The 22,770-nt window shown below is 44.3% G+C and overlaps 1 protein-coding gene across 5 annotated transcripts in view; it reads left to right on the forward strand.

Moving 5' to 3' along the window:
- The window catches only part of LOC119146021 (monocarboxylate transporter 2-like), a 39,028-nt gene extending 29,267 nt beyond the window's left edge, over window positions 1-9,761 (forward strand). For 4 of the 5 annotated variants that reach the window (XM_037383025.1, XM_037383022.1, XM_037383023.1 and 1 more), the window contains 2 exons: window positions 3,791-4,666; window positions 7,500-9,761. In XM_037383025.1, the coding sequence (XP_037238922.1) occupies window positions 3,791-4,666; window positions 7,500-7,792 (1,169 nt within the window). In that variant the 3' untranslated portion in view covers window positions 7,793-9,761. The other variant, XM_037383024.1, reaches the window with a different exon arrangement.
- The last annotated feature ends 13,009 nt before the right edge of the window (window positions 9,762-22,770 follow it).

The raw sequence follows: 22,770 nt of genomic DNA on the forward strand, positions 1-22,770 counted from the left end.
CTTTATTAAATCTGCGCAGCAGCGAATAATTCCCCATGTAGGGATCCTCTCTCTCAAACCTTGCTCTTTCTAAGGAGAGTCACTGTAGTTAGGTGAAACTGTGTTATTACTGATTGAATAGATCTTGCAGATTCCTTGAAAGAAATTCTAGAAACAAAGGGATGAGAAGTAGAAGTAACTGCTGTCTCCCATGGATAAATTAAATATTTATTGATGCATGAGATTGCATAATTCCCTGCTCAACAAATATCCTCTAGCTAGTTGACTAATGCTGGATTAGCACATGGAAACCATAAATCCTTTGCTAAAAATATATGCATTTTGGTGAGCAGAAGGGCTTAGGCAAGGAACAGTGCTGTAGGAAGGCACCAACTCCTATTTTCAAAGGTACTTCTCTAAAAAGGTGGCAGGAGGGAATGTTGTGCCTGACCCCGATGGGCCTAGGATTTATGAAGACCCCACTCTTTTTTGGTCCTGGAATATCTTTGCAAATCTGGTCCATTGCCCACCCCAGCGAGCTGATGGTACAAGCTGTGCTCAGTGCACCCGTGTAACCTCATGCCAGCAACAGGGTACAGGGACAAACTGCCCCCATAGCTCCTCGTTGTTAGTGCCATGACGTTTCCTCAGAGCTAAGCACATTTTTTGTGTTGTGTACTTTTTTTCCTCCTGCTTACTGAATGAGGGCAGCTGTATGGATGAGGTCTTAGCTAATAACCCATCATTTCCAGGCACGGTGTGTGTGCTGGGGAAGGAATATTAATTTGACAGAGAAGGGAAGATGCTTGTAATCCTGCTAACATGCTTGATGCCTCTAATTATGCTTGAAGTGCTTTCGCTAGTCAGGCCTAACATGGAGGCATTCAAGTGCAATTATGAAGCTGCCCGCTCGTCACGCGACTGAGACAGCATTACTGTACGAGGAGAGAGACTTCTGTAAAGGAGATTTACAATGACTGTAAAGCAACCTGTAAACATCACACTCTTTCTAGCCTCCTTCCTCCCAGCCTGAAAGGGGAACAGACCGATGTAAAAGACCGTGTTCATGTAATTTGCAGGGGATGGAGGTAAAAACAAGGTAGCTGGTACTAGGAGGTCTCTGCTACAGTCCTGTGCCTTCGGCATATTAATAGAAATCTCTTCAGAGCAGCAGAGCAGGAAGGATCTGTTTACGGTGGAGGGATTAGACACGGCAATCTCAATTGCTTTCTTGATTATGTCTTTTTCCATTTGCATGCAGAGCAGGGACCGGGCTCTGCGTCCGACGCAGCTCTGAAGCTGCTCTGCCCTTGATGGCACGGAGCTGTGGGCTGCACCAGGCACTTTGCCTATGCTGTAAAACCCGTGTTCTCTTCCTCACTTGTCTCCCTATAGCGCTTAGAAAAAGAAATAGGGTTTGCAAGCTGTCGACCTGGATAGATGCCAGCCTGGATGCATTGAATAGGTATTTAAGCATGCAACCTCTTCAAGCCTGAGGTGAAAGCAGCGAATTTCAAAGCTAAATACACAGCAATAACAACTGGTCAGAGTTCAGTTCCATCTGTACCAATTAGACCACCATGAAATAAAATGGGATCTAGGGTGAAGCATGTTGACTAATGAGAGTCTTTGCCTCAGCTGTAAATGTTGAGTATTGAAATACCTGGTAGGATCCTCCCTTGCTAATAAAGTAAGAACAAGATCAATAGCTCCACAGCTCACTCCTGCAGCACCATTTCTTTCCTTTTAATATGAGGGAGATGTATCTAATCTAGGGAAGGATGTTCCTTCTGGCACAGGCTTGCCTCTGTTCATGCAACACCATGAACATCATGCCTCTCTGTCATATCCCTGGGGAGAAAATGTGGTTATTTGAGTAACAATTTCAGCCATGGAAAAGCTGCTGCAGTTTCTGAAAACTGGAATAAAATAGATATAAACATTTCCAACTAAAGTCAGCCAAAAGCTTAAAGTAAATTGAAATTCCAGCCTGTCAATTTGAAACTCTCCAAATTTAATTAATGGGAAGAGCATGAGGTAATATTAAATTAGATTTGTCTGACTGGCAAATTAATGTTCACATAATAAAAAAATTAAGTTGATTATTGTTTAAGTGGGTAGCTGGCATCCAGTCTGATTTTCCTTCTCTGCACGCCATGTGGTAGGTCCCTAATGAAAATGATGCTATGGAAATGATGGTTCAGCTTCTGCCCTTACCTACCAGCCTGGGAAATACGGAGTTAAAGCAAACTCTAATCCACTGTGTTGCATTTCCTCAGGTGAAAAAAGATGAATTCCTATATCTGAGCACCATCAAAGGAGTTCTTTAGCCAAGGCTGTGTTTTGCCTCTGTAGTTCTCAGGTCAGCCCCCTCAAGGGGATGAATTTGATCTCTTATGCGTTATGAGAAGGCTGTGCTTCCCAAAGACGTGCCCCACCAAATATAGGGACTATCCAGAAAAGTTTATGCTGAGAATGTGTTTCCATTTCTATTTATTTTTAATGTGGTAAACTTGCAAGTAATTTTTAAAAAAATGAATCGTGAACTTAGCAAAAATCATAATTTTGTAAAACCGATCAAAATGAAGCTATCCAACGTCAGTTGAATTCTGCTGCCTCAGTTGGATTCTACTTTATCAGCAACTAATGATAGTGTTCCTTAATTAATTTTGAGGACCTTGACCTTTCTAAATTCTCTTCTGTACCTAATTATGTACTGCACAGTTAAACAAACTAATTATATAGACTAATGAACAAGAAAAAATCTGCATGACCCTATTTTCAGGATTCATGTTCTCTGATATAATCACTTCAAGGATTACATTTCTGCTTTGGTCTAATGTGGTTCATTCTTTCCTGATGATAGGGTGGAAAATATGTGGCATGATTTTTAGTCATTTTGATGGAGTTCTGAAAATTTAGCTTCTAAGGGAAGTACTGCATATCGTAGAAATGTTTGAAAAGAAGCCATCATTGTGTTCTAGTGCTCTCAAACAGGACCACAGAAAGTTGAGACCATCTCAGTGTTTGCTATCTCTGCCTTCAGTTTTCACCTGCGCAAGAGAAGCTGGCTAACTGAATTAGCAATGCAGATTTATAATGCCAATTTATATATCTAAATGCAATAAAAATAAATTTTAATTAAAAGAAACACTCTAGGGTCCTGTTTAATGAGCATCCTCAGTAGCTGTTTTGCTGTGTACTTGCAGACCTCTTCATCTTTTGCATCAGACCTGAATTGCTCACACCACCAAATTAGCAGCAGCTGAGAAGGGTGATGCTGTGCTCCACGCAGGTCTGTGTGCTCCACGCAGGTCTGTTTGCCCCGCGGCGGTGGTGGGCGCCCGCCACCCATGGAGGGGGATGCCAGCCCCAGCTGCATCTGAGAAGGATGTGCTTTGGTGGTTAGCACTGTCCAAGCCAGCACAACCCTGCTCGAACTGGGAGTTGTCTTTTCTTTTTATATAGTTCCATCCTCGCCCCCAATACGGCTGCTGTTTCTGGATAAAACCAGCCAGCGTTCACTGCGGGTACAGTTTTGATTTATTCTAAAGCAACCTCTTTGTGCTAGGGTTGGCACCTGAGAGATTTGCAGTGCAAATTCTGACTGGAAGTGTCTTTCTGGGGTCTGGTTACCCAAAGGTGGCAGCCAGAAGCTTAGAGGGATATCTTGAGCAAAGTTTGCATCCAGACTATCATGTTGAAGAGCCACCAGTAGACCAGTTGTCTATGAATTTGCCTTAAACAATGAGCTGAGGATAAATGGGTCCAAAATCTTTGTGTATATCTCAACTGTTTTCCTCTGTTCCAGGATTCGGCCTTGCTCTCAACCTCCAGCCGTCAGTGATAATCATAGGGAAATACTTTTTGAAGAGAAGGCCCATCGCAAATGGCCTTGCTATGGCAGGGAGCCCCGTGATGCTTTGCACCCTGGCTCCTCTCAACCAGTTCCTGTTTGACAATTTTGGCTGGAGGGGAAGCTTTTTAATTCTTGGGGCGATTTTATTACACTGCTGTGTGGCAGGAGCTCTCTTCAGACCCATCGGGGCAGCCACAACGCCAGTCAAACCCCAGGTGACTGGGAAAGGGAAGGATGCTCTGAAAGAAGAGGTCACTGAAGATGCCATGGAAATGGGTAGTCCCACCAAAGTCCCTATGGAGGACAAAGTGGAAGAGGAAGGAGGAAAGGCATGTTGTGAAAAGATCAATCAGTACCTTGATTTTTCCCTCTTTAAGCACAGAGGGTTCTTGATTTACCTGATTGGAAATGTGCTTATGTTCCTGGGGTTTTTTGCCCCCATTGTTTTCCTGGCACCCTATGCAAAGCACATCGGCATTGATGAATATTCAGCTGCTTTCCTCCTTTCGATCCTTGCAATCGTGGATATGATTGCCCGACCTACCACTGGCATCATTGCAAACAGCAAGTGGGTGAGGCCACAGATTCAATACTTTTTCAGCTTCTCCATTGCTTTCAACGGCACCTGCCACCTTCTCTGCCCGCTGGCTTCTGGCTACATGGGACTCGTCATCTACGCCATCTTTTTTGGCTTGGCCTTTGGGATGGTTTGTGCCATGCTCTTTGAAACACTTATGGACCTTGTGGGAGCTGCCCGGTTCACCAGCGCTGTTGGCCTGGTCACCATTGCGGAGTGCTGCACAATATTGCTGGGACCACCTATTGGAGGTGAGTCTTTTCTTCCTCTGCTTCCACTTGGTTATCACTTATATTTAGACTCTTGCAAGCATGGTTTGCAAGAAGTGGTTCTAAATGTGTTTTCGCTGCTTCCCATGCACCATTTTTCCACTAGAAATTGGACAGGGAGGGCAAGTCCTGCATTTCCTCTTTACTCCCTTCTGTGTAGTCCTCCAGTTGAAGTCAGCAGTTTAGGGAGTGGTCTTGTAGTCCCTGATGCCTTCAAGCACTTGAACTGAACTTGCAGTCTGGGACCACCTGCAGCACCAAGAACCTTGCACTTCACACGACTCCTCCTGGAGACTCCTCCTGTTGCAAAAGGCTGGAGCCCACCACAATTTAAGCACAGTACACCACAGCAGTTCTTGTTGATTCAAACCTAAGCCTTGCTATCTGTCTCTAAGGCTCCGAGTACTTCCACTTATGGGGTTCAGTCATCTTAGCGCAACTGATGATTGATAGATTTAAGGCTGTTCCAAAAATACAAAAGAAGGTTTATTTTGGATGGTATGGTTTGAAATAGCAAAAGGTAGAGAGCCTGACAATATTGACAGGGTCCCTGCTGACAATATTGAACCTCTGGCAGGGCTTACAGTCGTCTGAAGATAAGTGGGAGCGGTGATCTGTGATTTTAACAGCCTCCGCTGCTTTCCCTCTATAGCATGTGTTCACTTCTTTTTCTACAAGGAACACCCCACGTCTGGAAGACACCATATTTGAATCTGGAATTTGGCCTAAATATAGTCCTTATCAAATCTGAGTTGGCAATGGATTAAATGACTTTATAGATGACATCCCCTCAGTGTATAGATACCATCCTGCCTATGTGCCCTGCTCTGCAATTTGCATTTCACCTGTATGCAAGCTTGAATAACTGCTTTGGAAACTGGCCACCTTTAAGTATGCTGAAATATTTAATTAGGTTGTTTGTGCTCTCTGTATTCAGATGTATAAAAGTTAAACTCTGCTAATTCTTTTGGACATGACAGTATCATAACATTTAAGGAATGCACAGAAAGGCAGCAGTTTAAACCCATTTCCTGGATTCAAACCGGAGATCTGGCGAATACTCTGCACGGCACATCTTGCTGAGCCATTTAATTCTTTGTATTACCCTGTGGCTCATACAGTGTGACAGAAGCAGCTGTATCCTCTTGCTGTCTTGGAGATTCATTATTTAATTAATGACAAACAAAATAAAATACAATTTTAAAATGACCGTTTTCTGAATTATATAATTTTCTGTGTGGAAGATTAAGTTAATGACCAGAGACTGCTAATGAGGCTAAAACAGTTCTATGTAATAATCAGTAATATTAGTTTTGTAGGGTTTCCCCCACCATTTTAATATGCAGCAAATTTATTGGTTCTTTGGCATTTTAATAACCTACTGCAGGGTTCTGCTTTAATGAACTAAGTAAATTGTTCCCAGTGTGTTTTATGACTTTATCTTACTCTCAAAGGAAAAGAAGAAAGACTGTCCTACTGTTGAATTTTCCAATACTCATTAAAATTCTCATTGAAACCTATTTAGGAGACCTCTAGGTCATCCTGATTAGCAGAGGAGGAAAAAATATTGCAATTAGCATTTGGCTGATGTTTCACCAGTAACGTGAAAAACACAGTGCATTGAAAATGGTGTACCAAGACATCCAGGAATGATTCAGGAAGAACTGCTGAGCAAAACCTGTTAAAAAGCATTTTTTTTGTCATCAAGAAATTTATATATTTGGTGACCATAAACCCCCATGTCAGTGTAATGCAGTGGAATAATTAATCATCAGCTTTTCAGCATTAGGGGTCAGTCAGGAAGTAATTAAAGGTCCCTCTCTTTAAGGAGGAGAACATATTCCAAGAAGTCAGGGAGCTAATGGAAGATGGGCCACTTTCAAGGAGGACTAACTGTACTGCGAAGGCCAGGTTAGGACTGGGTCTTACTTTAATTAGGATCTGGGATGTTAAGAATGGTGTGTTTTGCACCAGTAAATGGGAATTAATGCTCAGGATCATAATCCCAATAAGATTTGCATTACATTTTGACATAATGGAGAACACTGACATTTCAATTAAGCCGTCTCCCTTCAGTTACTCTGTAACTCCGTAGCAGAGGCATTAACCTTTGAGAGGAACCTGTCACATTTGTCTTGGCATTGAAATTGTCTGACATTGACAGCATCATCTTTGCTTTCCCTGGAACGAATGTTTTCCAGTTCCGCGCAGTGCCCTTTCATCTTCAGATCACGAGTATAAATGCAGAAGGGGCAGCGGTGAGCCCCCTCTAATGCTGGTGAGTGAACCGGGGTGGAATCGATTGGAGGGTCTTTGTCAAGAGTCTTGAGATGAGACCCAGTGGGTAGGTGCCATCGCAGGAAGGTCTTCCTGAAAGTTGTCGCTTCTGTTGGCAGCCTGAGGACTACCAGGTAGAATGGACATCCTTGTAGGTGATCACTGAGTCAGTGCAAAGGCTGTCTGCAGAGTCTCTAATCAGAGGGCTCAGTTTCTGCATGGGAAAAAATAGGTGTGCCTGAAAAGTCCAGACTTTGCAATGTAGGTTCTCTGTTCCCTTCTACTTCACTGTACAAATTATTGGTAGTATCACCAGTATCAATGTTAACTACCCACAGGCTATATGGTGGAGCACATGTGAAGTATTTGCAGGGTCAGAGTATTTGTGGAAGAGATCAAGAGAATGTCTTATTTTATCCTGAAGCCACAGGGGTGTCCTTATGTATTTAGGATCTGAAAACACAATATTCTTGCCTTCATCTCTAAGTTTCTTTTTTTTTTTCTTTTTTTTTTTTTTTCTCTAATATATGTTTTACAGGAACTCTTATTGATACCTTTGGGGACTACAAATATATGTTCATTAAATGTGGAGCTGTGATGGTCCTGGCAGGAGCCTTCCTGTTCATCATGAATTATTATAATTATCGTATGCTTGCCAAGGAGGAGAAGGAAAGAAAGGCAAAGGAAGAGAATCCTAAACCTGTAAGGACAGAAAATGAAGGCAGAAATAGCTGGAACAAAGAAACCACACGGGATGGGCCTGAGCTGGAACCTTTGAGCAAGGAACAAGAAGGACTAAAGGAGGAAGTGAATGGCATAAATGAAGTTTAAACCTGTTCTTGTGGACTGAACGGGAAATTGCTTCTGGATTGCTTAAGTGAACACCAGCTGCAAAATCACACTAGGTTTTTAAATTTTGCTCTGTGCTCTGCCATGTGCATCCTCTTCTTTGTTGCAGGAGAAAACTAGAACAGAAACAAGTCTAGCTTCTTATAAAGTGCTGGGACACAGTGCAGTATCCATTTGTATACCAAAGGTCCTGCAAGATTTTTCTTTCCATATTTCCCATTTCCCAGAAGGGGCTGAGTAAGGGTGTAGCTGATACCCTACTTCTATTCCCTCTACTGCAGCTCTACTCAGTGAAAAGGCCAATGGCCATCAGAGTCAATGCAGAGCACTTCCAGCAGCCTGAATGGGCTTTGTATTGAGTACTGTGGTGGCTAGATTTTCTCACTGTGCTATCAAAACTCTTTGACTGCAGTCTCGGAATTATCCCAGGGATTTGGTGCTGCCTTCCACTTGCAGCTGCACTGTGACTTGCACCTCTGTCTCATGGAAATGTAAAATAGACCTTATACTCACCTTAAATACAAGATGAGCGTGCTGCTTGGCAGCAAGGCAGCCTGTCCTTGTGGCTGGAGCATGTTAGGAAGGAACTAACTTGGGGTGGCTCATCATGGCTTGACCAGGGACTTTCTCAGAGAATTCTGCATTTAGCAAAATCTCTTGAGAAAGGTGGCATTATGTGGGGGGCCAGCACAAGGCTGACATGCTATAGGAGCCCTTCTTCCATGTCTTTTGTCTGTGTGAGGCAGAAATTTGGCCTTAAAGGGCTTAAAATTTGGTCTATGTTCAAACACTGCAAATTCTTTAAAATTTTTCTTAGGGGGCTGCAAAGTCCTTATTATCCAACATCTGAGCACCTTACCATTTTTAGTGTGTTTTTTCTTTACAACATCCTGGTGAGGCAGTAACCGTTGTTACTGTTAATTAATTAATTGTACAAATGAAGAACTGAGGCGTGGAGGAGCTATAGGCATCATTGCATCAGAGAATAGAGCTTAGCCGTGCCAGAGCTGAAATGGGATCCTCTGCCCCACATTAGGTGCCTGAAAGCCCTACTGAGCACAGGTATCCCTGTGCTAGAAGACAGAAAATGACATGAATAGTCCTGCATTAACCACAGCCCTCTCTGCAGCACTGCCTGCTTACTTTGTGCTTTATATTACTCAGAATTAATGATTTTAAACACTGTCTCAGAGCTGTGACCTTGTGCCATATTTTTATAATCTGGTTAAGTTGCATACAGCCTGGAGGGAATCCATACCCAGCTGCCTCCCTCTGGTTTGGGCTGGGTTAGGGACCTCCCTGTTGTTGGCACCACAGTACCTGGTGGTCTCATGTCATCTTGTATGAAATAAAGTTTCTGCAAGTCAGTGATGCAGAGCTGGAGCTGAGGCTATGTGAGAGGCTCTCATCCACTAGTGATAATTTTTTTGCTGGGAAGATCTGGACTCTGACAGCAAGCCCTGATGTATTTTATAATAAGCAGCTGTTGCCCAAGAGCCCTGGATGCTGAGCATGGCATCATGCAGTTGAATTATGAGCCTTTTGTGGATTTGGCTCCAAGTGACTAGATAAAAACAAGGACTTTTCAGGCAGATACCCAAATCCAAAGCTAACACCAGTCCAAAGGCTAGGTCTCCTTTTTCTTTGCTTCAATGGTACCATTATGTGATCGGACGGTATTTTTTCATGACTTTGTCACTGAGGAACCATACCAGATTATCACTTATGAAGAATGGCTTGTAAAAATACTTTCGTAAATACACTATCCTCTTAAACTTAGATCATTTGTATCTTCTTGTACAAAACCTTTTCTGTGAAATCTTTTGTTCCACTAAAGAGTAATGATCTTTGGCCATTGACTTCAGTAGGACTTACATTTTATCCTTACAAAGTATCTTGTTTTTTTCTCTGGAAAAAAAAAATATCTAGACAGTATACTTAGGCTTTTGTTGCTGTGTTTTTGTTACTCTGTTAAATACATCTATAGTATTTCAGTAAAAAAGGCATTGATAGAAAGTCCTGAACATTTTCCAATATGCATTCTGGAAACTCTCACATACATAATAATAATCTTTTTAAAAAATGAAATTAGTTTACATTTTTCTATTGTGATCTGTAGGGTAATGCTGCCTTTTTGTTCAGTAAGGAATTTATCCTCATAGGATTTCTAGCCCTGGCTTCATGTACATGGTAACACAACTCTTGGTCTTGCCCTCTTATTCCAGGACACCACCAGGAGCATCTTGCCACACAGTTTCATTGACATTTTTAGTTGTCTGGGCCAGCCTGACTCACATCTCTAGCTGTGTGGACCCACGAGTCCGAAAGCAGCGGAGAATGACCTGGCAAGGATCTAATAAGATGATTTTCATACCTTCCCACCAGGTCGTATCAATTAATTCTAGGAACAGCGACCCAGATCCCCAGCTGTCCTTATGGCAGGAGCTGATGCTAAGGCTCTTTGTCTAGCAGAAACCCAAAGGAGGCTTTTTAAATCATAAAACTTTGTTAATACATTTTCAATAAAAAGGCTTTCTGTTCAGCTGTCTATGAAAATCCTCTGGAAAAGGGACACCTTTGTTAAACTGTCCCTGAGGACAAAAAGTGCTACATTGGATACGAAATTCTTTACAGCTTCAAGAAGTTTTCTAACATTAAGCAGCTACATCATTTAACCTACTCAACCTCCTGTCATAGAAACATATACTGTCTTTAAGATTATGGCACTATTTCTAGCACATAGGAAGCCAGATTATTTTACAAATACAATGCATTTTACAAATACAATTTTGGTGATTATAGCTGGTTTTCAGTGGTGGGTGGCCTGCCTCTTCCCTGTTACCCTGCCTGCTGCCCCCACCAAAGGTTCAAACCTCTGAGCATAGATCTTACTCATCATTGCAGCAAAGCAATGCCAGATAACTGTGTAGTTTTAAGCATGTGAGTAGCCCTAGAAATGCTTTGCTGAATCAAATCCTGTGGATTCAACATCTTGCAGGCTCAAGCTGTAATCCAGGCTTGGAAAAATCTCAAACTTTCCTAAGAACATTTTCAGTTATTAAAAATGACTGGTGCAATATGAAATATCCATTAGAAAAAGCTCTTGTGAAAGAGCAGAAGCTGCCTCTGCATCTAATTTAGTGATTTGTGTGGCAAACTGAACACAATATTCATATTTACATGCATGGTTAAGTCTGGAAAGCACCTGTGTGGGAAAGTCAAGAGATGTGAGTGTTGTACCATAAACACATGCACTAGGCACATGGGGCATATTTGGGATATCAGACATGCAAGGATGATATTTAATAATTGCACTCCAATGGAAGTATTAGCAGTCTTTTATATTTCATTAGCTTGTGACCTTATTAGAAGCAATTGCCCATTGTTTCCAGGGTTGCTTGGACTTCTGCAAGAGCCTGATTTTGGTGCTGAAGCATCATTTCTAACAACCACAGAAGAAGCCACCAGACCATGCAGCAGCACAGCCCTGCCTGCAACCATGGTCTGTGGGTGAGGCACGAGTGCTGTTCGATGGGCAGGTGTGACAAGTACCATGGATTGGATTTAGATGTATTCCACGTGCTCATTTCTTATAGTTCCCCCCACTTTTTCCCTCCCTATGTTTAGCTTTTCTGATTGAAAGGACTGGAAGAGGAATCCAAATATTTCAACGCTTACTCTGAAGTGGCAAAATTTGTACACCTGCCTCCCTCCCTTTGTAGCAGAATGATAAAGCTGTGAGTGTACCACATGATGGAGTGCTACACTACTAAGAGGAGACATCTTTTGGCGTCACACATTGTGCCAGGTGCTGCTTTGCCACACACGGCATTGTCTTGGCCTGGGAAAGGAGCAACACAGACTGCCCGAGAGCAGGGCTGATGGGCAAGGCTGGGGGACACAGCTCTGCGAGGTCAGCTGTAGATTTAAGCTCAAAGAACAGTTTCAGTGCTTTTTATTTTCTACTGTTAATGAAAAACTGTATGAAAACTTTCATGTAGCCACGACAGCACCCATACCCAGCACTTAGGGAAGAGAGTATAAAACCAGGCTGCCTTACGTGAGCACAGGAGGCTGCCGTCTTCAGTCTTGTAACCATTCCTGGTGGGTATTTCTGCTGCTCGGGGCTGTCCTCCACATCTGGCACACGGAGGGGCTGCAAAAGGAAAGGATAGTCACTGGCGGTATGTGCAGCAATAGAGCAAAACATGTCCTTTTCCTAAAGGAATGAACCATGTTCAGAAAGTGCAAAACACACGAGGAGACCAGAGAAGTCTGGAACCACGGATGAGTAGAGGTGACTTGGCAGTACCTGTGTTAAAAACAAGCAAGCAATCAAACAAAAAAATGAAGTGCCAACCTATATGTTTGAAATATGCAATCATTTTAGACAGCGCAAGAGATTATTCAGAAGGACAGTTCCTGTGGCAGCTGACATCAAATTTATTTGGCTGCGTTCAGAAAACACCTGGTAGACAATACAGGTGTATTCAGATTATATTAAGGAATGAATTTATAAGGCGACTTTTCTGCCCTCTGCGGTGACGGTGACATTGACTATAAAATAGTACTATTTAGACTTATCAGAACCCCGTGAGGGTGCTTTGATGAGTGACATTCACAACTGTCAGGAAAGCTTCCCACAACGGCAGTGCAGCTCAGAAACAGAGACATGATCTGCCGTCTGCTTTGGCGCTCACGAAGGTATCGCTGTGCTTGTCTTTGTGTTTGGAGAGAGCCTCGTTTACACCCTGATACCAAAAACCTGAACCTGTATAGGTAAATGGGATCTTCTATGTCACCATGGTCAAGACCCTGCTGTAACAAGTTAACAGCATCATATAATTTTCTTTTAAAAAATGTACAACCCATTGTCCTGTGGATCCAAACACCTGTGACATCTGTGCCTTCCACTTCGGTGTGTCTGCAGAGGGCGAATCTCCACATGTCTAAGAGAGGCTTAGACAGACATAATCCTATGTGGTTTGAGATACCCAAGCCTTTAGCCCATCAATCAAACAGTTAAAGAGGATATGTTTGTAAGGAAAATAAATTATGTTCCCTCCCTCCAAAAAGGCATATATTTGGATGATATTTAAAAATAACCTGTCTTTTTTTTTTTAGTATTTATTTGTTTGTTTATACGTTACTACTTTCTGAAACATGCTGCACATCTCAACTTTAGTATTACTGATGCGTTTGGACTGAAAATGCTTCCTTTCATGACTTTCCTTCCTTTCCTCTTTTTAACCACCTTATTCAGACACACTAACTTTACACTGAACTTGGCTGTCATAGACTGCATGTTTCCCCCTATTCCAACATTTTTGAAACACTGCAAAGTCATTTAGGAATTGCAGATCATATTTTAGTCGGAAATTCAAGATGCAATTTTCCTGGACAGGCTAAGAAACCTGTTCCAGTGCAAGCCAGACAGGGAAAGCTTCGGAGGAGCAGCAGCATGCCTCTTGCAGCAGGGACCGGGCAATTCATGGACAGTCCAGCCCACACACCGAGGTTTGTACCCTCCAAATATAACAGTCCTTGCCGGTGCTCAAAAGATGCATTTACATTTTGATTTCTCAGAATTCACAGGTAACTCAGTGACAGATATTTGGCCATAAGTGCCCAAGGCTGTCCTGGTCAGCTGTCTTTTGCAAACTGAACACGGCAAAGGATGCCCTCGTCGGTGACTGCGTGTCCAGCACTGCAGGAACTGCTTCTCTGCAAAGGCTTATTAACCTAATCACACCAGAAGCTTTCATTTAGCTGAATTAGTGTTTCCCAGCCGGTGCTGTGGGAAAGGCTAAAGGCAGTCCCAGCAGGCCAGCACATAGGTTAAAGCCTTTTGGTGAATACAGCTCTGGTTTGTGTCTTACCTATTAAAGCACACGCGGCCAGCAGATTTTAGGAGGGGTAAGAAGGAAATACATCTGCTGCTACAAAGGCAGCTGAGAAGTATCTTGTACTGGAAAGGATGGGGGTGTCCCTCATGCATACACAGGACAGAGTCCTGCACCTTGCCCATAGGAGCTGAAGTCTACTATCAAAGCTTGACTTTCAAAGTTGATAGTCTTCAAACTATCTGATAGTCCTAACAGTGCAAACACCTCAGCTTCTACAGCCCATAATCACACCATGATCACCCCTCTGAATGGTCCATTTTTCACTGCCAACTCTCCAGCCCATGAATTTCTTATCTTTCACACCAGACTACATTCATAGGAAGAGAAACACAGAGAAACGTGGCTTCCCATAGGATCTCCAGAGTTTTTTAGAATTCTGTCGCATAGTGTCCCACCAAAACTGTGTTCCATGAAGAATTTCCCACCTTCTGTGGGAAATTTGCTGTTTCAAGTAGGCACCAAACAAGAAATGTGCTTCTACACTTTCCCAATCAAATCCATCGGCTTCTCTGCAGGGAAAGATATCCATTCGCCAAAGGCATCAGCTTCAAGGTCTAATTCTGACTAATCTTAGACACATCGGATTCCTTATGTATCCTGGATTCCCTTTGATGTGCAAAGCAGAGCCTTTCTGTGCCTGCTGCTAGCGACAGCTGAACTGGTACAACTGAAATGAAATAGGGACAAGCACTTCCCTCGTACTGCAGGGCTTGGCGTTCCCTTTCGGGACGGATGAGATTCTTAAGCAGTTTTTAATCAGTATGTAATCAACCTCAGACATTAGTTATGCCATCTGATCACAAAGCACAACTCCAGAGAGAGATCTTTAGAATATCTAGGAGGATCCATGCATTATTAAGTGAAAAAAACACAGACTCTACCTACCACCCATTAATACTATGTATAATAAGTGCTTGTTGAGCAAACTTGCCAAGTCTAATTGTTCTCCCAGCAGACTGTGGGGTGGGTTTTTTTGGCACTTCTACAAGTCTAATGGAAACCACATCTGGCCTGCTTCTGCATGGGGAAGGAAGTTTCTTTGATGTCCTTCAGAGTTCTGAGATACAATCATAGACTCATAGAATCATTTAGGCTGGAAAAGACCTTGGAGATCATCAAGTCCAACCATTAACCCAGGACTGCCAAGCCCAGTGCTAAACCATGTCACCAAGCACCACATCTGTGCATTTTTTAAATACCCCCAGGGACGGTGACCCCACCATTTCCCTGGGCAGCTCGTTCCAGGGCTTGGCCACCCTTTCCGTGAGGAAATTTTTCTTAATCCCCAACCTGAACCTCCCCTGGCACCACCTGAGGCCATTCCTTCCTGTCCTGTCGCTTGTCACCTGGGAGAAGAGACCGATACCCCCCCACCGCCCCGTCAGGCACCTGCAGAGAGCGATCAGCCCCCCCAGCCCCTCCTCTCCAGGCTGAACCCCCCCAGCTCCCCCCGCCCCCCCTCAGCCTTGTGCCCCAGCCCCTGCCCGGCTCTGGACACGCTCCAGCCCCTCAGGGTCTGGCTGGGGCTGAGGGGCCCAAACCTGAGCCCCGGCTCCGAGGGGCGGCCGCACCAGCGCCCAGCGCAGGGGGACGGGCGCTGCCCTCTCCTGCTGGCCACGCTGCTTCGGACACCGGCCAGGTGCCGCTGGCCGCCTTGGCCGATAGATAGCCCCTACCCTGTGTGCAGGTGCATGCACCGGTGTCCCAGCCTCGCTCCAACAGATTGGAGGGAAAATCCACGAGCTAAAGCCTTGCACACAGAGACTGCATTCCTCGGTGATGTCAGGATCGATGTGTTAAAAGGCTGCGAGTCGCTCAAATCTGGTGGCAAAAGGGATCCTCAAAGCATCTTTGATGGTGCTGGGTGGGTCTTAGCCAGGGGCCAGCCGCAATGTGAAGTGAGAAGGTTGCTCCTTGCAGCGCTCGCTCCGGACCCCAGACCACAGCTGGGGACTGAGGGGGCAGCCCAGCTTGCTCTCCATGGCTGGGCTTTCCTTTTTACTCTTCCAGGCAGGACAACACACACAAAAAGTTTGTTCACAGCTCATGACCTGGGACACAATATATGATGATTCATATTTCTACTTTCTTTGCATGTTTGGGGTTTTTTTTGAGATGTCTTAGTGTTACTCCCAAAAGTCAACTTAACCCTGAGATTGTAAGTATCTATGTGGAATGATTTTTTGAGCACATGTGCTCCTTCATGAGATGTGTTCTCCAAAAAGTCTGTCAAAAGTCTGTTGGACAACAGTGCTAGTGGGTTGATATGGGCAAGGTGAATGAGTCCTCATGGCTCATCCAAGAAGTTAATAAAGACAACTGTGCTAATTAATTAAGACCAGAACCAAAACCTCCCTGCTGCTCAAAGGGTAGGCTACAGCCATGTTGGGCTTTTCCTGCATGGAGTGGAAACGTGTCATCTGTATTATGATACTTAAACAGAGGTCTACAAGGAGGAACCATCATCTCTCTAAGGATAAGCCTCCATTTGGAGACCTCCATCATTGGATTCATTTAGAAAATCAAAAATATCCAGAAGGCTGGTGTCTTTCTTACTAAGAGCTGAACGTTTTAGAAAACAGCCTGACTGTTTGGGTTTATCTTTTCTCTTTTTGATAGCAAACCATTGCCAAACTTTTTCTTTCTTTTTTTTTTTTTTTAAACAAAAAAGATAGTGAGTGCAGTGGCTAGAAATATATTGAACTACTTTACCCACTAGGGACTTACCTCTTACAGATATCCTTCTAAATACAGTATTGCGTAGTACATTCCAGTATGAAACCTGAGGGTTTAATGAAATCATGATTTCAGCTTTCAGCCAGAGAAGATAGTAATTATACATTGTATAAATAGAAATGCAGCAAAGCAGCTTTGTAATTACAGTGCAACTAAGCTGTAGCTAATTTACTTGTATTCTGAAGTGCATCTGAAGTTAGCAATTAGAGCCAGTACATGATGAAACACTTTTACCTTCACCAATACCAATATATATACCAATAGACTTACCTTCACACTGTGCATTATTTTTCACTCGTATCTACCATGAACCTAGATTTTTTCCAGGGATTAATGACAGGCTGCAAGAAGTTGATAGCCTGAAGTTCAGCAGAGAGCCATTAAACTGGCCTGGTCATTAATCCCTAGAAAATACCCTGCACCAAGGTTGTTATAAGGTGAATATGGAAAATAACTTTCCCCTCATGTTGACTTTTGTCTCGGCTGATATGACTTTGACAGTGTGTAGAAACAACACCCCAAATGCAAGTGACTCCCTCTCCCTTGTATTTGGGTGGGCTGGATGGTGACAGGATGAATCCTCCCGAAGTTCACCCTTGCACATCACTGAGGGCTGCCAGTAGAAGACCCTGAAGAGATGGCTGGTATTGCTGCAAGTCTGTCTTAGCCACAGCTGTCTGACAATGCTTGGAGGGTAATTTTAGACTGAGCCTCCATTTTCTGAAATGTGTAGTTCCGGCTTCTCTGAGCTGAGAAACAACACTGGCGGCCAAGTAAAAATATCCATTACCAAGGGAATATGTAAAAACACTGTTTCATCAGTCATCCTGCTCACACGACTCCCTCCCAGAACTGAGGGTGGTAATGAAAGTAATTTAACATACATCTATAATTAATTTACTACATTCTTCCTGCTGATGGCAATCATCTTACCTAGGAAAGTTCATGAAATGGATCTTAATGCATAAAAATGGAGACAGAAAAGTGTTAAAGGCAGCTAAATGTGGTTTACTTCTAAGCATGTCAGCAGTTAAGCGCTGTTTGGAGAAAAGTTTTCGGGCTGATTTAGCAGGAGCTATTACCTGTGAGAAATGATGGCGAGCACAGAAGCTGAGCGGAGCTTTCCCCTCAACTCACGCAGCTTGCGAGCACGGAGCAGAGCAGCAAGCCTTTGCTCCTGGAGGGGCTCCTGTTTTGCATAACGTGAACAGAAACACGAGTGGAGCTTCAAAGAGGCTTTGCAGAAGGGGGCAAAGCTGCTGGCCAGTTAGAGGCAGCACCTGGGACGTGAACTGCACCAGCTCATGGCTGTTAGCCTAGTGCTGTTCTAAGCCATGAGCCCAGGTCCAGTTGGAAAGACAACTTTGGCCAATGTGCAAAGCATCCAGATGTGCAGCTGTGCCCAGGCGCTCTGTGCACCGTGCATACACTTATCTGTGCACACCTTGCATGCATAGAGCAGGTATTATACGTACGTGACAGATCCGATGCACACCAATGAGCCCTACACTCGGATGGGCTGGTGCCTCCTACTCTCCCAATACCTCTGTGCTCCTAGGGCAGCAGAGCACCACTTGGGACTGTCAGCCTGATAGGAACTCATGTCATACGCTTAGCTACAGACCATGATCTGCACTTCTCAGAGACCCTGCTTTAAAATGCAGGTCATGACATTATGGCTTCAATATGAGCTGGAAAACCTAGAAGAGCAGAACCTCATAACAACAAATACTTCAACAGTCCTGCAGCAGCGATATAAATACGCATATAAATAAGTAAGAAGGCTTTTAGGTATATCTTCCATCACTGTGACCTCCAAATGCCTGAGTACAGTAGCCTTACATGGATGGGGGTCAGAGGAGGAAGAGCCATCCCTCCCTTTGGTGCCCCCTGCAAGATGGAGCACAGCCTGTCTTGCCTGCACTGCAAGGGGGAAAGGAAACCCTGCACGGCAAACAACACTGCTCTGGTGGAAGACCCCCAACCAGGCAATTCTTCCATTCTGCTATGCTTGCTAATGCAGGAGAGCCCACCGAATGGACACTTGGTCCCTGTAGCCGAGGCTGCTCATTGCAAGTGTGGCTGGAAAAGGAGGATCTCCCAGCAAGGCTCAGCGTGATGCATTTTTTGCTGCTTCCTCCGAGTGCAAAGCTGTTGACTGGCTTCTCCTTAATGGCAGAAAGAGCAGGATGTGTCAGGCCCGTGCTGCCGGAGAGAGGCATGGATCAGCCTACGGGGCCGTACAGACGGCAGCGAGTTGCTGCAGGAGTTTTGTTGCCCATTGACTGTCACGCAGCTCGTCATCACAGGGCAGCAAACGCTTTCAGTGCTGGCTGCTGGAGCCATAAGAAGGACAGCCAGTGGCAAAATGTAAAAAAATGGCTCGGAAGCCAGCAGAAAGCATTCAGAGTTGCTTTGAAATGCTGGGGTGTGAGCCCTGAATACCTGCTTTTCACAGTGCGCTGATGGCAGGTGCCTGGGAAAGCGTCTGCCCCACTAAAACCCTAACTGCTCTCCAAGGAGCTACAGGAAAGATGCCAAAATTAGGGAGCTTCCTCTGCATAGGTTTGTGCTCCCAGTTTATGCTGGCATGAGCATGGCTGTTTGCCCTACCCTCCTGGGAGAGCCTCCAGAAGCCCCTGCCCAGCCTGGCCCTGCCCAACTCATGGCATGAACTACTGCATTGGGGAAGACCTGCACACCTTCTTCTCTTTAACACCAAAGTGACATTAAAACCAAAAAAACCCTATAATAAATCCGTTCATTATAGACATTCAGAAAATTTCAGGACACAGGCACCCCATGAAAAGGCTGAGACCTGCCATGGCTTGGGGGTGGATGGGACTTGCCACCCCTCTCTGGAGGAGCAAGGTCTCTTCTTCTCGTAGGTACTTGCCACTAGTGAGGCACTGCTGCAGGGGACAACCCTGCTTTTGCCAACACGGAAATATTTCAGCAAGAGGCAGAAAAAAAGAGATTCTCTGGGCTGGAAGCACAGTCTGAGGAGTATAGCTCTATCTCCATCCAAAATATGGACATTGGCTATGGCCGCACAGAGGTCAGTGAGGAGCACGGGGTGAGCCACTGTCCCTGGCCAAGCTCCACTACCAAGTGAGAGATGCCTTAAGACATGCTAATTACAGAGATTTTCAAATGTGAGGAACATCAGAGGGATTGCACTCACCTAAGAAAGGGGATCTTAATGGTGCGGTTGATGGGAGGAGAATTATACCAGTGTTGGACACTTAAAGACAAAACCAAACTCTCCCTTTCTATAAAATCCCATATTGCTCAGCTTGGCTCCTTCCCTCTGCATTACGGTTATGTGCTGATTGGGTGTTTCTGTCTTTCCCTGCAGTGGTTGTGGTTTTGGTGATAATATTATTAGCTGTTGTTGTAAGATGCTCGGCCAGGGAATAGATCACGGGGTGTTAGCTGCTGTATGGGCAGAATGAAAATTGCCCAGGATGAGAAGGATGTGATAGGCAAAGCATCTTTGAATGAACTGTGCTAGATCAATCTGAAATATTCTTAATCATATCTTCTTTAATTAAGGAAAAAAAGAAGCCTGTTTCAAAGGACAGTGATGGATGAAATAATTTTCTGAAGTTTGTAGACTTTTCTCTCTATATTTACGCAATATTAATCAGCAAATGTTATTAAGCAACGATTGCTAATGTTATTAAGCAACGATTGCTAATGGAACATACAAAAATATACAGCAGTGCTGCGTGTTTTATCAGCTAATAAAAGAAAGCCCTTAGATTAAGGATGTGTGAGCATATATAATCACATAAATGATGCGCTGAATGTGTGGTTTCTGTTTCAGTGACTTGTCAGCATTATGTAGAACACAAATATGTACAGTGATGGAAAAAGCAATAGTATTGTCACTATTAGTCTTGCAGCTTGAGAACAAATTAGTGGGTTTAGGTACAGCACAATCCAGAGGGACATGACTTGCCTGAGAAATCCAATATTATATAGCCCTTTGGAGTACACAATGCTCATCATTTTTGTCTAGTTTGAAATGTGGATTCCATCTTTCCTCCTGGTTCCTATGAGTGATGGCTAAAAGGTGTCTAATTTTCCCAATTGCGCTTTCAAAGACCCTGCCTGAGAAACCAGAAAACATGAACCAGGCACTAACTGACCGGTGCACATTTGAGCAAGAGTTGCTTTGCTTTCTGGCTGATGGCATAAGTGTGTGCTTTGCCTGGCGAGGAGTTGTATTTTCCTATTGGAGAGGAACCATCCTTTTTTCTTCCAAGGAAATAATGTATTTTCTTCTTAATAGCACTGCAAATATTATGCATGAAAGGCCATCACTACTTTTTTTTTTTTTTTTTTTTTTTTGTTAGAACTAGGAAGAAAACGATTTCAAACAAACAGAAATTACTTCACTTCTGGCTTTTACCTCTCCTTTTCCCACCTTTTCTCCTTCCATCAGTCATAGGAAAAACAAGATCGGACGCCACAGAGCAAGTAAAAAGAAAACAGGTATTCAACAGATAATAAAAAAGAAACAATGGCTTTGAACCAGAATCTAAAATATTCTATAACGATCTAAAATCAATGCTTTCCTTTTTAATCCAAACAATTTCACGTTCAGAAACCCAACACTGCTCCAAGAGACGCACAGCAGCGGCTGCTTAGCGAGAGAAAAGACAGGCTGGTGTGTTATTTAAAGGTGTGTGTGTGGGGAAATAGAATCCGGGCAAATTGTCCCCCTGCCGTGGGTGGCGGTGCTGGCAGTGGCACCCCGGGAGGTGCCCCCCCCCACCCCCACCCCCCCAGCAGGGGTGGGCGCGTTCCGGCAGCAGCCGCTAGAGATCAGCCTTGCCCCGCTCTTGGGCGCCCGCTGCGCCCCTCGGGCTGCCGCCGCCTCGCTCAGCCCCCGCCGACCTCTGCCTTTGCACATCCGACCTGTTCGTTTCTTTCTTTCTTTTGAACATGCATCCTCTTTCCACTGCATTTTCAGGTTCCCCTGTGCTTTCTTTCCCCGTCACTTTCACCTTGGGTGGCACTAATTAGCCAGCTTCACTATAGATGCGGTTTACTTGCAGAGAAATATTATGCGTTTCTCTGCAGCAGAAATGCAGAACTCCCTCTCTTTCCCCAGGCCGTTTGCTTTGGTTTAGCTGTTTCTTGTATACTATGATATAAACTTTTAGAGTTTTGTTTCCCCCCTCTCTTCTTCCCCCCACTCCCTCAACTCCTATCTGTTGTCAGACAACAGCGTTAGTGCTTTGCTTGACATTTTCCTTTCTTAAACGCATGCAGATCTGGGAAGTGGGGATACAAACAGACAAAGAAACAAAATATTTTACTTTTCTGCAAGTGTACTCCCATCCCAACGCACTGCCTGCTCTCTGAGCTTGGAGGCAGCGGGCACCACGACAAGCCCAACGCTACCCTATATTCTTGGGGCAGGGCTGGTGGGGACCTATCGTCCATCCTGCCCTGAGCCCACACCACTTCACTTACACACTGGGGATACTGGGCACAGAGATACTGTGCTGCTCAATAACCAAAGCAGCAAAGCAGTGTGCAGTGGCCCTCCATAAGGAGCAGCTTGGCAGATGATTCCCCTGGAGCAGAGCTCTTCCAGCTCCCGCTTAGTGCCATACACAGGCTTAAAGCTGCAATTAAGCTCATAGTTTCCCTATTTCAGTTTTTCAGAACTTCAGTGATCATCTCTCATTTTGCACCTCTGAAATATTTTGAACGTGATGTGACGATGTAACCAGCTGTGACAAATTGCTGCGTAGACGTGGGAAGCATGTGGAATACAAAAGGATGCCAATTGCCAGGAACTGGGCTTCAGCTTTGTTATAGGACCTTGGTTATAAGTGTGTCTCAGGCAGAACTGTGTTCACCCTTGGGATTTGTCCCAGTGCTTTATCAAACAGCTGACATCATCAACCTAAGTGAAGAGCATCAGAGTTAATGCGTATGCCTGTGTGTGCACATTTATGTTCACGCCTGTGTGATGCACATGCATCTCACATGATATGCATACATTTTGGCTGCATACCTCACTGTTAGAGTGAAGTAGTTAATCCTTAATAAGTGTTTTTAGTTAACTACAGCCTCTTCTGGAAAAAAGTATAGTTCTCATTATGCCACACTGCAAAAACCTACCTATGGGTTGGGTTAAACTGAGGCAGCTGCTCTCCTGAGTCTCCAGCTAAAATGAACAAACTGAAAATGAAAGCTAAAATAAGCAATGTGACAGTGTGGTGTGCTGTGGACAGACGTGGGCTCAGCCTTTTCCTGCTCTAAGCTGGCCAGATGTGGCAGCCCTGGGGAACATGC

The sequence above is a fragment of the Falco rusticolus genome, chromosome 4, assembly GCF_015220075.1.
Source record: "Falco rusticolus isolate bFalRus1 chromosome 4, bFalRus1.pri, whole genome shotgun sequence".
NCBI lineage: Eukaryota > Metazoa > Chordata > Aves > Falconiformes > Falconidae > Falco > Falco rusticolus.